General features: G+C 36.4%; 1 protein-coding gene across 1 annotated transcript in view; it reads left to right on the top strand.

The window, feature by feature from the left end:
* Positions 1–12,970, top strand: part of EIF3E (eukaryotic translation initiation factor 3 subunit E) — a 28,010-nt gene extending 15,040 nt beyond the window's left edge. The window contains exons 8-13 of the mRNA XM_068933130.1: positions 1,509–1,635; positions 3,759–3,860; positions 4,869–4,978; positions 11,047–11,149; positions 11,393–11,527; positions 12,799–12,970. Coding sequence (XP_068789231.1) covers positions 1,509–1,635; positions 3,759–3,860; positions 4,869–4,978; positions 11,047–11,149; positions 11,393–11,527; positions 12,799–12,837 — 616 coding nt within the window. The 3' untranslated portion in view covers positions 12,838–12,970. The remainder of the gene's footprint in view (positions 1–1,508; positions 1,636–3,758; positions 3,861–4,868; positions 4,979–11,046; positions 11,150–11,392; positions 11,528–12,798) is intronic.
* The last annotated feature ends 1,876 nt before the right edge of the window (positions 12,971–14,846 follow it).

The following is a 14,846-nucleotide window of genomic DNA, read 5'->3' as shown; positions in this document are numbered from 1 at the left end:
CTCTGTTGTCTTTACATCTCCCGCATCATGTGTATACACACTGATAAGATTCCCCCTGAGCCTTCTGCTCTCCAGGCTGAAGAGTCTCATTTCTCAGCCTTTCATCATATGAGAGATGTTTTGGTCCCTTAATTCTTTTCATGGCCCTCTGCTGGACTCAGTCTACTATGTCCAGGTTTGTCTTCTGTTGGGGAGCCCAGCACTGGACACAGCACTCATGAGACACACCTCGAGTACTAAGTAGAGTGGAAATATCACTTCCCTCAACCTGCTGGCAATGCTCTGCCTTCCGCAGTCCAGGATACCATTGGCTGCCTTTGCTGCAAGGGCACTTTGCTGGCTTATGGTCGACTTGTCGTCCACCGGGGCCTTCTCTGCAAAGCTGCTCTCCAGCTGATTATTCCCCAGCCTGAACTGGTGCATGTGGTTATTCCTCCCCAGGTTCACAATTCTACACTTGCCTTTGTTGACCTTGAGGTCTGTCTGAATGGCCCTCTGGTGTGTCAGCTGCTCCCCCCCCAGTTTTGTCATCTGCAAGCTTGCTGCTGGTGTATTCGGTTCTGTCATCCAGGCCCAGTGTTTTCAGCCCAAAGCCTGGAGATGCTTCAGAAATTCTAATGCTATTAACACTTAAAATATTTTTTTCCATGACTTTTTTGAGTTGGGGTGTATGATCTGCTTTTCTTCATACTTACGCTTCCCCTCAAGGAGCCAGGCTGCGAAGCAGGAGAAAATTGCCCTTTTTTTTGTGGAGCTCTGGCATAACAACTGCTTATGCCAGATTACCTACCACACATTTGAGGGCTGTAGGGAAAGGTATTGTCCTCTATATGCTGTTTGGATATAGCAGAATCTATTTAAAAAGGATTCTTGAGGAATGTATTGGAAGAGTAGCATTAAAGATGAGTGAGGAGCAATGGAACATTACATCTATTTGAGAGGAATGACTTCTTATATGTAGATATAGGAGTCTAGAACAAGTTAACTCTGAAATAGCAGTTTATTTACAGTTTTTCTTAAAATAATACTTTACAAGTGAGAAGTATAATCCAAATAGGAGTTAATTCATTGAGCTGGATTGAACTGGAAAGTTGCAGCCTTGTATGGTCATACCAGAGGAAGTCATTTTTCATCTCAAACACTCCCTTGCTCGCTCACTCCCCTCCCATGAAATCAGCGTGGCTGACAGCATAGGGTAGTGGTGACCTGAATTTAGTGCATGGACTGTGAGGCTTTTTTTGTTTTGCTTTATTTTTTTTTCTCCCTCTTCTAGTGCTATACCCTTCCTTCCTCCCTCCTGCTGTTGCTCCTCCTCCTCCACGGTCAGATGGAGGCACCAAGGTTCACAAAATCTGTTTTAGGTGAACAAATCATCCTTGTATATTCGAATAAATGGGCTGTCATAAGCATTGGTATTGTATAAATAAAGATGTATAAGCCTTGATGTATCTTGATTACTGTTTGGATGCAAAGCTGTATGTGAGCTTTGTCTGGATTGTTCTATTCAGGTATCTCAATGCAATTCAGACAATGTGCCCACATATCCTTCGATACCTGACCACTGCAGTCATAACAAATAAGGATGTTCGAAAACGGAGACAAGTGCTGAAAGATTTAGTCAAGGTTATTCAGCAGGTAAGGACTAAAACTTTCTCTGAATATGTTCTGTCCTATTTTTGAGACTGTAACAACTTTCTTCTGATAATATTCTTATTTTGGGATTACTACTTGTATGTTCTGGTGTTCCTTTTCTCATTTAACTCATTTTTCATTATAAAGTAAAACATAGTATCGCTAGTAGGAGAGCAGAATAAAATTTTCTCATTTCCTTTTAAAAAGGAATGGGTAAAATGGAATATTCCCTCAATTTTCCTTTTTTTTGTACTATTAAACACAGAAAATTCAGCAAGGCATGTGAAACAGCTTTAGATCTAAGCCTTCTCTTTCAGGCATCCTTAAAAGGAATTTTTGTATGACTAGGAGCTGTTGTTCGCATTTTAAAACCATTGAGCTGTGTGCATTGTTGTATGTTTGTTTGCATGCATTTTCTTGAAAATGCTCTTGTCAGAGCTATACCGGGTTGTAAACATGTGCAGAAATAATAGATTCAAGCTGTTTGATAGCAAGCAGGGAGATATAGCAAAGATTTTACCTGAAATGAGTGTGCAACATGTATACGAGCGATCTTACTGGAAGCATTTGAGACACTAGTAACCTATATTGTGAGTAACAGTAAAATATGATGTACGCATGATGACGTGGTTATTAGAGGCTAGTGATCAATTGTATCCACTGTTAATACTGAGGTAACTACCATGCACACTGCAATCTTAATGCAAGAATCAAATTTTAAGCATCTTTTAATATAGTTTTAAGCGTTGGTGTTCACAGAGCAATATATGGAATAAGTAGTTATGAACTGATTTTAATGTTAAGCCCCATCTCTTATCTTAAGCCTAGATCTGTTCAAAAATTTTGATTTAGCATTGAATTTTAATGTAAAGTTCTGATATTTGAAGTAAAACAACATTTAATAACATTACTTTGCTTTCACTTCAACTTGTACGTTTGATGTGGGAAAAAAATCACTAGGATATTGCTTTTGATAATATCAATTCTGTTAGCTTTGGTATTGAAATATCTGTTAACAGATTTCTTTCTTAGTACTCCTCATTTAATGTTGTTTCTTACATTAAATTGTGAAGCAGTAGGGATCTCTTGGATTTGAAAGCAGTTCAAACAGGATAACTAGCAACTTGTTTACAGATAGGAAAAATGAAACATAGAATGAAGTAATTTGTCAAAATGTTGTATGGTGGGCTGATGTTATGATGATTGTGTTACTCACAATATAGAAGTATTGAACTAGGTGGAAAACAGTTATATGCTCATCTCTTATAGATTAAAAGTGGGATCCTAGATTGTCATCCTGACTGGGATCCTATCTGTCATAGGTATAATTAATTAAACAAGTACAATTCTGATGTATAAAATTTGATCTATAAAAATGAATTGTAAATTTAATGAGTGTACATACAGTCTGCAAAGGAAAAGTAACTTGATTTGATGAGAAAAATCTTTTTGGCAATTCCCTTAATCTGCTAGGTTTTTTGTATACTAAAACAGCCCCGATAGATACTAAGTTAAACTGTATGAAGAATGTGATATCAAGATATCTTGGACAATGTCATAGTTAGTCTAGATTTACGTGATATATGCAGACGTAGTGTTGTTTCTGCCTTGTGATCAAGAAAGTTGGGTGATTCCTATAATGTCAAAATAAATTCAAGTATTTTGTGTATAGAAAATAGCATTATTTTTATTGACCGTGTGTCATTCTTGTAAGTTGAATGATCATTATCAGATATGAAGTGTTTAGTATTGGACTGACTTGTAAAGCCAGAATTAGGAAAAATATCTGTACTATCATATTCCAAGATATTGGGATTTTAGTGCAAAAGCCATTTCTAGTCACTGACACGTCTCTAACCTGAAGACTGCGGCACTAAATTACTGGAGGTGAAACTACACTTTTTGTCATTTGACGAGGCTATTTAAAAAGTACATTTATGCTGTGGTAATAAGAGGAATTAGCAAACTTGATTTAACGGCATTTTATTTATGATGTATAGACTTGTTTCTAGTTTTAAATATTGCTGTTTGAGGAATATAGGAAACACTCGAATGATGCGAACTTGAAGGAAGGAAGTTGTCTCTTTAAAGTTTTTTGGATTTCTGACCTTGTCTGTTTTTGATAGGAGTCCTACACATACAGAGACCCCATCACAGAGTTTGTGGAGTGCTTGTATGTTAATTTTGATTTTGATGGTGCACAGAAGAAGCTGAGAGAGTGTGAAACAGTAAGTCTTTTGTAACATGTAAGGTTTGATCTGTGCAAAGATCTCTGTAAAATTAACATTGGCTAGCTAATTTGGATGAAGCAGTACTTGATTCTGTTGTCCATGTTTTGCCTATGGACGCTAACTAGCATTATTTCTTCACAAAACAAATTGTTAGTTTCAACAAGACTTACTAATAAAAGGATAGTGTTAAAATTAGATAAAATCTGCTTCTAGAACAAAAAATGAATAGGTGATCATGCATCTTGCTGAGCTTCAGCTTTTCCATTACTGTTTGAGAAGTCTGGAATTGAGGAAAAGCTTGGAAGATGCATAGCATATTGCACTCTGGGATTGCCACATTGAAAATAAAGCAAAATAACATAATTCAGATAGTTAAATATTTATTCTTGGAAACTTTTTAGTCTAATCTATTAGGAGCGGTTAAAGATAAGTGACACTTTTGTTGATTAGGTAAGAGTGAAAGTTAGTATTTCTAATAGCTGGGAACACCAGTGCAGGTTTTTACAGCTTCTGCTTTGGCTCCCTTTAAGTCACCTAATGGGGTAAATCTGAAGGAAGGGATAATTAATTCTCTTAACTAAGTGGTTACTTAAGTCAGTGGTCATGTAATCTGAACTTTATAGGCACGCTTGACTACTAAGTAAGCTGGTCTGTATGGTAAGAACAACCTAACTTAGCTGATCAAATTGCAAAATGAGAGCAGAAACTTGCAGTATGAGGAGGGAAGTTAAATTTTGCATGTTGTGGGGGACCTTCAGTTGAATATGGAAGCTCTGTACCTTGCTGTCTTTGGGTCAGTCCTCGGTTATCTGTTAGCGTACTCATGCAGTTTTAGCATATTAGTCTGAAAACTTCTGTTAAATCTGTAGGTTTTTCTCCACATATTGGAATATTCCAAGAACAGTTTTTTAGAAGGACTGCTCATTGATCTTAATGAAAGTATCTGTAACTGAATTAGTGTTTCGGTGTTTATTCTTAACGTTCCCTTTCTCTTTACACTTGCAGGTGCTTGTGAATGATTTCTTCTTAGTAGCATGCCTTGAGGACTTTATTGAGAATGCCCGTCTCTTTATATTTGAGACTTTTTGTCGCATCCATCAATGTATCAGCATTGGGTAAGAAAACACTTTTAATATGACATTTTATAAAAATCAGTCATGGATGACAGTTTGACAAACAGTGTAAACTTTAGTAGTAAAATAGTCATCAGATGAAATGAAAATCATTAACTAAAACCTAGATGGGCAGTTGTCCCTCTAGTTTATAGAAGTAATGTGACTATTTCAGTTAGAGTAATCATATTTTAAAGTGCAATTCTTCTTGCTTAAACCTAAAACATAAACTCTCCCCCAAACTCTCAAAAAAAATCAAACAGTGCTTTCAAGCTAAAACTTCCTCATCATGTTAAATTATATAGAAAGGTAAGAAACATCTAATATAATTTACAGCTACTACAGAGGTTTGGCTCAGTGTTGTTTAGCTGCAGGCTAGATGTCTTTCCAGTAAATCTGATCTGAGCCAGATCAGAGAAGCAACGAACAAGAGATTCTGGAGGATGCATCTTAAGTATTCTTCAAGTCTTTCTGTTAAAAACTGAAAAATTGTAGGTAACATGCAAATGATTAATTATAGCAAAAATAGGAAGCTTTATTTAACAAGGCTTATAGCAGATGATTGTAATTTATTTAGCTTTTGTTACTAATTTCAAAGTTCATAATATTTGTTTCATCTTATTTCAAAAAGCAAAATGTCACAAATATGTTATTTCGGCTTCAGTAGGGTAAAAAATACTGTGCTTACTGTTGTCTCTCCTTGTTATGGCCAAGTGATTCAAAGTGTAGGTAGTAGTGTCTCTATTTCATAAACATTATAATACGTTCCAAGGAAAGTGATACATTTATTTCAGAATTGGGCATGAATATTCCTATCACGTACATGTTCAGTCAGTTATAGCGATGAAATTCTTTTCAGTAAGTTGTTGTGCTTTAAATGCTGGACGTAAGCCTTAAATTTCTACAGAAATTCTGACAGTCATTAAATTTGGGCTTAAGTGAACAAGTATTGGTGCATTTCAGACTTATTTTTTGGAAAAAACTGGCCAATTAAAATGCTTCCAATTAAAGTTTGACTGAGGCATAGTCCTTGCGTTTCTCTGTACACATACATGATTTCCACTGCTATTCCTGTAGTTGAAAACTACTTGGTTGTGCCATAGTGCTTGATAAGTGTTATTTAAGTATTCAGAACAAATTTAAAAACAATTAATGAGAAATCTGCTATTCCTTAAGTTAAATAGAAAATAAATGGCTCATCTAGTTTTTTTAACTACTTGCATCTGCTAAGCAGCTGACGTTTTTTCCAAGGACATAGTTACTTTATCAGTTGTAATTTTTTAATTTATATAATCTCAATCATCCTGCAATTTAAATTAATGTTTGAAATATGCTTAATAGGGAATAATGGATTAAATTAGTTCAGAATGTGGTTTGGTTAGCTTGATATGCCTCTACTTAGTTTTGAAGAGCTGAGTATGCTTCATTCTTTTCTGTATCTTTTCTGTCCGCGGACAGTGCGAGATAACTTTCTCTAAGCCTTCCTTTTAAGCAAAGGAAGAACCTAAATAACGTTGTTCTGGCACGAACCAAATAAGTGAACCTTACAAAACAAAGGAACCAAAATATTGCAAAGAAAAATTCTTGAGATCATCCTAACGTTTAACTTAAAATGATAGAGACTATATTCTTTAAGTATTAATGAGATTATTATAATTCCTTTTATTGGATACAAGTTAGTAGTGGACATCTTTGAGAAACTAGAAGACAGCTTTTTCATGCTTCTATTCTTTAGGATTAATGGCGTCAATATGTGTATGAATCTTAAGTGGGTCACTATTACTCGAGCTGGTAAATATGTGTATGGGAGCTAAGTTATAATTTGTCTCTTGAAAATATTAGATGTATAATTTGAGTATAATTGGAGAATACTGTTATCTGTAACATAATTGTAATCAGGAAGAAACTTCAGTGCAATTCCTCTGAGAGGATAGAGAACGCTTTTCAGGCAGCATGTGTTGCTTTACCAGCCAAATGTCTCCTGTGATGTGTTTCCGCCTGTGTCTCCAAGCGTTTCAAGGGGTGTGGGCTGCTTCAGGGTAGCCTGTAAGTGGGACCCTAACATGGAATCTAGTTCCTGCAACTGTTGAAATAAGATCATCTTCTGTCTCTAAGATGTGGCAATGTTTTAGAGATTTTTTTTTTTCCCTAGTACACATACCTTAATTTCACTGAAAGACGGTTTTATTTTTACTTGATAACTTCAGGCTTTTTTTACGTTAAAACTTTGAATGCATGTGAATCTTAATGAGACATCTCTTTTTGCCCTCTATTTTAAATCTGGAATTCGGAAAACTTCCAAATTAACGTGCAGGACGAAAACACCTGCATGAAAGCTGTACAAAGGTGTGTGACTTCTGTCATGTAGCTACACATATGCTATATGTTTGTTGCTGTAACTTTTTTTAGTTAACCAAAATTCACCTCTGCCTCAAAGTTGGTCTAGTAAAACTTGTAGGCTTGGATAAAGAAATTTACAGCCTGTGGTCCCCTGTGTAAGTGTAGTAGCATGTAGATGTAGAAAAACTAATTTGTATTCCTTCATTTTCAAAAGTCATCTTGAGGGTTGGAAAACTTTCTAGGGCTTTGTTTACATTAGCAAGTGGTGGGGCATAAGAGGAGTGGATCTGAAGAGTGAAACAGTTGTTGCTGGGAAACCTGACGTCCACACTCCTCCATGGCTTCTATTTCAGATTTGATTAAGTTGGCTCCCATGGGCTGAGCACCGCTTAGTTTTAGAGCACATTAGGTACTCTTACAGCACATCTTCTAGTTCAGCATAATTAGAGGAATCTAGTTTGGAAGCTGTTTTTATCGTAACTGTCTCTGCTCCCTGACATGGTTCAGTGTGCAAAGCCAGGGTGATTGAGAGATTTGTGTTTCTGATCCAACAAACTTAAGTGCTTATGTAGATGCTTGTAGCTTACCTAGTTGACTGAGCTCGTCTCCATTGCATTAAGTAATGCTTACTGGACGATACAGAGCACTTCATGGATTCTGGTTTGGAATTATGTTCTCTAAAAGTCAGTGCCCCCTCCCCACAAGTACTCTAGGCCAGGGTAAACATCAAATTCAAAGTACTGTAGGTTGGAAGGGACCTCTGGAGGTCATCTGGTTCAATCCTGTGCACCTCCCTGCCACCCAAAATAGGGCCCACTTGATACTATGTTATTGTACTCAAGACCTTGCCTAGTTGATTTTTGTTTACCTCCAGGGGTGGCGATTCTACAGTTTTAACTCCCTACATTGGTAGCTTAGTCCCCAAACTAGTGGCAGTGGCCATTCTTGTCCTCATCTGGAAGAGGAGTTATTTTATGTGAATCATGTTTATGTCTCTAAAAGAACATAAGAAAACTTCTTTCCCTTCTCTTTCAAGCTTTAATTTCTTCAGAATCAGATGCTTAACATACTAAAGCAATGCATAGTTTCTTGCCTATTGAAATATCGGTCTCGTTCTGCCTAGGGGGCTCATAATTCCACAAAAACTTACATCTCTGATATCTTCTGTTCTCTTGTATTGTCTGCCTTTACTCTCCACAACAGCTGAGTCGGCTATATATTAAGAGTTTTACAGGAACAGAAGCAATCAGGATCGATTTTTACTTCCCCTTGCTTTGCCAGACTCCAGATACCTTGTTGGTCATTTCTTGTGTTACTTCTTCACTGAAATGAGTTCAGTGAGTGTAAGTTCGGTATTTTAGGTTGGTTTCTTTCTACTCACCTCATTTCATAGTAATCTCTCACAAAAATGGAATTTACGTTTATAGTTGGGAGAAGTATGAAAGATCAAAACATATGAGAAAAGATCACACAAATTCTTGTTAAAGGTGTTGCTTTGCCTGGTAGATGTTCTGATTCAGGAAATGTTTTTGCATGTCTTCCTGCATTATAAGATATTCACTCTAACTTTCTGTATATTCAGCTTTAGGAGAAGTAGAGGAAGTTCATGTCTTTAATTACCATTTGATAGCATATGATTTATAATGGCAATTTAAAAAATAATCACTTTTTGAACTACTACAGTATGATATTTCCATATCTCTCTTTGAAGCATTACCTATCACAGCTTGTTTTTCAGTAGTGTTTTGTCCTTAACATCTGTAGTTTTCTTAAAAGTTAGAAAACTTGGTCATTCTCATGAAACCCCTTTGTAGTGGTTTGGTAAGATCTGAAAATCTTGTGCGTCCTTGAAGACGACAAAAACCCCCACATGCTTTGGATTATAGTAAACATTTCACATTTTTGCTTTGGATTATAGTAAACGTTTCACATCTTGCATACACGTTTACTTGCAACAGCAATTGAAAATTTTAAAATTGTTTTCTAATTATTTTAGTAGACACTGTTAGGAACTAAATAGTTAGAATTGAATTACATAGAATAAGCATCTAGAGGAAAATCACTCTTAGGTGGTGGAAAAATGTGTTCAAGCAAGATCCTGTAAACTGGTGAGAAATTGACCTCTTCTGTAACTCTAGCATAGCCAACTGGCTTTTTGGTAATGTCTGCTGCCCTTACCTCATGTTTGTCACCTAAGTCCAGAAGCTGATGGAAGAATGAGAGTTACAAGTCTCCTGTGAGCCAAATGCCAGCAGGAATTCAAGGGGTTGACTAGAAAGCCACAGGAAATGCCATCAGTAGGAATTACGCCTGGACAAGAGTGCGTATTTCATTAAGTGATCTCCCTCTGCCCCCAACCCCTCCTTGAAATTGCAAGAAATTCAAGTAAAACTGAACTCCTGGACCAGTGATGCAGCTGACCTATCTTCTATACCATATCTGAAGTGCTGTCTCATGGCACTTGTTCCTGAAACGTCAGTGAGCTGCCAGCTGCATGGCGTGTTACTGCTAATTGAGTTAACGTGAAACACTTTGCTGGATTAATTATTTTAAACTTTCTTGACTGCTGGCTGGATTTAAAAAAAAACCAGAAGTTCCCTTCATAATGATGGTTGCTGTTTTATGCTGTGGTGAAATTACTTAATATACAGTTATACTTGATACTTCTGTCTTCAGGATTGTAGGCATGGTATGTTTTCATAATCATTGATTTAACAGAGGGTTGATTCCTGTTTTGAAACATTAAGGTGCTTAGTATGAGAAATGAAAATCGGAATTCAAACAGGATGTTGAAAAATCTTTGACACGTTCTTGGTTTTTGAAGTGTCAAAGGCATTTATTTTGCAGTGAACCTGGTAATTGTAGTATGTTAGTAAACACTGAATTTGCTATATAGAACAATTTCTTTGTTATAAATAAATCCAGTGCAGACAGTTCTACTTCTTTGGAAAAGGATTCTTACAGGAAGTATTCTGTTAGCGTTTACGGGATGATGTTTGGAGAGGATAGGCATTATTTACAATAGTTTATCCATCAAAAGCACCAGCTTCCAATTGATCCATCAGTTTTCTGTTCATGACTACATTCTTGACTAAAGTGTGTGACGTAAGTGCTGTAAGCTGAATAGCCACCTATTTTGTGGCCGTTTTATCTTCTGTTGGTGCAAGTATATAAAACAGGCTTTGAATTTGTAAGTTTTGCTGGTGGCATATTCTTTGCTCAGCTGTATGCCGAAGAGCATCCCTGTTCTCAAGTCTTCCCTGTCTCTGTCGGCTCTTTGGAGCTGGTATGTAATTTTATTAGATTTTTGGATATCTCTGTTCTCCAAAGAATTTTCATATAGGCAAGGTTTAACAGGAATTTTTAAATTATTCAGGCCAAGATTTAAATGTAAATTGATGCTGTTCAGAGAAAGCATTGTGTAGTGCAGTCTTTTTGTGTGCATACTTCAAGATGTGAATTATTCATTCATAATGTCCTAATAGAAAGCAGTGTCAGGATTTTTTTAAGGTGGAGAGGAGGGCTGTATTTGTAGGCTTTAAAGTTATTTCAGTCAAAAATATGCTTCCCAAGTATGTGAAACTTGCTGAAGACCAGTCTTGTTTCACCTGTGGCAAATTTTGTGTATTGGTTTAATTCACAACTTCAATGTATTCTATAGTGCTTGATCATCCCTACTAACATGAGAAGGCTTATATTTCACCTGTTGATAATGGTATGTTATCTTTCAGAATGTTGGCAGATAAATTAAATATGACTCCTGAAGAAGCTGAAAGATGGATTGTCAATCTAATTCGAAATGCACGATTAGATGCCAAATTGGATTCAAAGCTGGTAAGATTGTACAGATGTGTCCAAGTGGATTTGTTGAATTTTTGTTAAATTTCATATTCATATTATTCAAATACAGTGAGTTTGAATTCTTTTTTTTATTATTTACCCATAAAGTATATTGGCTTTCATTTGTCCTTAGTACTGCTTGTAAGATGTTATGTGAAAGCTCTGAAAGTAGATCACTAAAAGACTGTGTTATGATTTATTATTAAAATTATTTGTTACTACTTTCCTGTGTTTTAGGGCCATGTAGTTATGGGCAACAATGCAGTCTCACCTTATCAACAAGTGATTGAAAAGACCAAAAGCCTGTCTTTTCGTAGCCAAATGTTGGCTATGAACATTGAGAAGAAACTGAACCAGAGTGGTAGATCCGAGGTTGGTATAAGCTATGTTTTTCTGGATTTCTGCTATCTTTTTTGTGAGATATATTTAAGTGTAATTTTCACCTGTTTCTTACCTCATCAGATAGATCTACTTCTAACTGTTCTAGCACCTGGAGTTAAATTGTAAAAAGGTTTATTCTCTTATAACGAGCATTAGACAGACAGTGATTCTTGATTTCTTCTCACCTCTCTTCTCATCGCTAAGCATTCCGGTTTTTTTTCCATCGTATAACTGGATCTGTTTGTACCATCATTTAGTTCTCATACTTCTTTAAAGGTCTCCTTCAGCCCTTTAAAAGGGTGGTTTTTGATGTGTGATACTTACGAAAGTAGTTGTATTGCTTTTTTTGAAGTTGGCTCGACTTGGAACTGTTCTGAATATTTCTATACATCAAGCTAGAGAATAATCTTGCTTACACGTTGGTACTGTTTGTTACAATGTTACATTTCTTAGCATTCATCTTGCTGTGTCGTTTGTAATCAAAGGATCTGTGGGTACATATGTCATCGGGAAAAGGATGAATGATTGAAGACTGGAACTTGGAGGCACAGTAAAAACCCTAATACTGGCACCTATTTCCTTAAGGACTAGAGAATATAACATGTTTGTTTAGATGTTTCAGTAAAACCAGTGAAGATAAGGAAGTGGGGAGAAGATCCTCTGCTTTTTGCCTCTGTCCACCTTAAAAGTTTCCCATATTATAAGTGAGGGAAAAGCATGAGAAGTAGATGACTGAGGTCTGCTAGGGACCTGTCCAAGCAGACATACATTTAAAAAAAAAAAAAATAGTAGTGAGGTGCTGCTTAAAAAATAAAGGAGTAAGAAACTCCAGAATTCGTGAAAACTTTTATTGGACTTCCTCAGTATTTAACTGAAGTATTGAGGGAAGCTGGACAAGGAGTTGTGAATTAGTTTATTCCATTAGACGACAGTCATGTAAAGGTTAAGTAATACTATTTTATTGAGAAAACATAGCTGCCACGTTATCTTATGTTTTTATTTTGATATTCTCTAGAACTTTTTTAATGCAGCTACTACCTCAAGGGGACTGTGGTTGTACAACTTTCTTGTATTGTGTAATTTCTGCTGTATTAACATTTACTTCAGACTTCAAGGGATCATTTAGTAGTTAAAAGTATGTCCACTTCATAGCCAGACCTTAGTATGATAAAATTTAATTTCTCACAAATTTATGCAACCAGCAGATAGTATAGTAACTTCTTTTTTGCTGATCCTTTTTTTTTTTTTTAATTTATTTTCAGGCACCTAACTGGGCTACTCAGGACTCTGGCTTCTACTGAGATACATCTGCAGAGGGGGAAAAAATCAGTTTTCATTTGACTAAAAAGCACATGATAAATATGTAACCTTTTTTGAGAAAAGGTAATTATGTGTTTTATTAAAAATTATTTGAATAAAATTGGCTACTTTTAACAGTCTGTGCATCTTTATAATTTGAATAATTAGGTACTTAACTCTGCTGTATAGAGAGGGTCCTTAGAACAATGATATTCTGGAGAACTCTGGATCACAGTTTACAAAACATAGCTATTATATGTCAGTTCCATTCCATGTCTCTGTACCAAAAGATCTATCAGAGCCATCTGAGTTTGGAAGCAAGGAATTAAGCATAGTTATTTGCTACCTACTGCAAATGCTGCACTTGCAAATATTAAAAGCAAATGGCACAAACAAATGGATCCCCACTGAACACTTGTCCAAACCACAGCCATTTTCTGCCCTTCCATGTTTTCTTCCATCCCAATGAAGCTTGGTAGAGCGAAGGCATATGTTAACCTGCCCTTGTTACGAGACTTAGCATAATCTAAATGCAGAATGGTTTGGGTAGACCTGTGTGCTTCAGAACTTTCTTGTTCTAAATCTCATTTTTATTCTTGCGCAGTCTTGGAAACTTTGTTTCAGGATGAGGCTTTTGTTTCGGAGGGAAAAGCTCTTTCAAAAGGTCTGACTCATGGGCTAGATAAAGTTTAAGGCTTTTAGTTCTGAAATAGGATGTTCTTAGGATTCATGAAGTAGCCCATGAATAAAAACCCTGTACTGTTTGGCTATCAGAAGACTTAAGCTTCTGGTTTTTAGCCAGTTGTCCTGTGTTCCCCACTTCTGTGGGGTTTCCTTAGCACCTTTGCGCTACATTCTGTAGTGCAGCACTTCTAAACCAGGAACTCAAAGATCCTTCTTCGGGAGGTGTGAAATGTAGTGACTGCTCAGCAAAGTGAATATAAATAATGGAGAGGAGAAGTTAATGTCTCATTAAGCTGTTTTGCACTTAAAGTTGAGAAGAATTAGTGGTTCCTCTTTCCCTCACTGTAACTGTGTACTTTCTTCTCCCTCTGCTCCTAAAATTCTGAAACCCACCTATGTGTAGCAGGTTGCTTTAACTTGCTGACCCTCCTGCTACAATTTTTTCCAAGCTAGAATTTTTTTTTTTTTTTACCTTTTTAACTAAAAGGCAACCAACTGGGCAACCAACAACCATCTTGCTGGCAAAGGGTGAGCAGCAGAACCCCTTATTCAGACAGAGGGAGGAGGACTCTTCCACCTTACGGCTCAAAAATGGTTTCTTGGCAGGCATTTGATGGCAATTCTGGCTTGAAGTATTTTCTGCTCTCTTGCTAGTCCTGCATCATGGCATGCTTATCTCTTGCCTGTGCCAGAACAACTTTGTGGCCATGGAGTGAAAGATGAAATAATTGATTTGATCTAAGTATTATAAGATGAAGCGAGCTGCCTTGGTAGGTAGGTTTATACTGCAAAGAAAATTTTAAATCGGCTGTATGTTTTACTTGAATTTAGTGTTTGTTTTGACTACTTTGAAGTTTCCTTTTTGTAATGCTTTCTTTTTAAAAAAAAAAAAAAAAAAAAAAAGGTTAGTTTGCATACCATACAGAGGAGCCATGCTAAACGCAACAAACCTTCTTGAAGATGAATTGCAGTATTTTTTTGTTGACAGTACAGTGAGGACCTATCTACATAATTGTTGAACGCTCAGTAGCATGCACATATGGCCTTTTTAAGACTGACTCCTCAAAAAGTAGCAGAGAGACTGCTTCAGTAATCCATTCCTGCATTATGCTATGTAGTGAAAAGAGAAATGAATCATTTGTAACAGTGAAAAATACCTCATCTTCCTCAAACTTCTACAAATTTAGTCTTCATGCTATAAGAGACTCAGTGTCTGCAGTTGCATAGCAGCTGGGAATCAATTCACAGGAACTGATTTGTCCGTAAAGATGGCATATGTCTTTACAGATGATTAGAACTGGGCAGGTTTTATCATCTTAACCCTCCC

This window comes from Struthio camelus, chromosome 2 (genome assembly GCF_040807025.1).
Source record: "Struthio camelus isolate bStrCam1 chromosome 2, bStrCam1.hap1, whole genome shotgun sequence".
NCBI classification, from domain to species: Eukaryota; Metazoa; Chordata; class Aves; order Struthioniformes; family Struthionidae; genus Struthio; species Struthio camelus.
The sequence above is the reverse complement of the archived record's forward strand: the minus strand, read 5'-3'. Positions and strand labels throughout refer to the sequence as shown.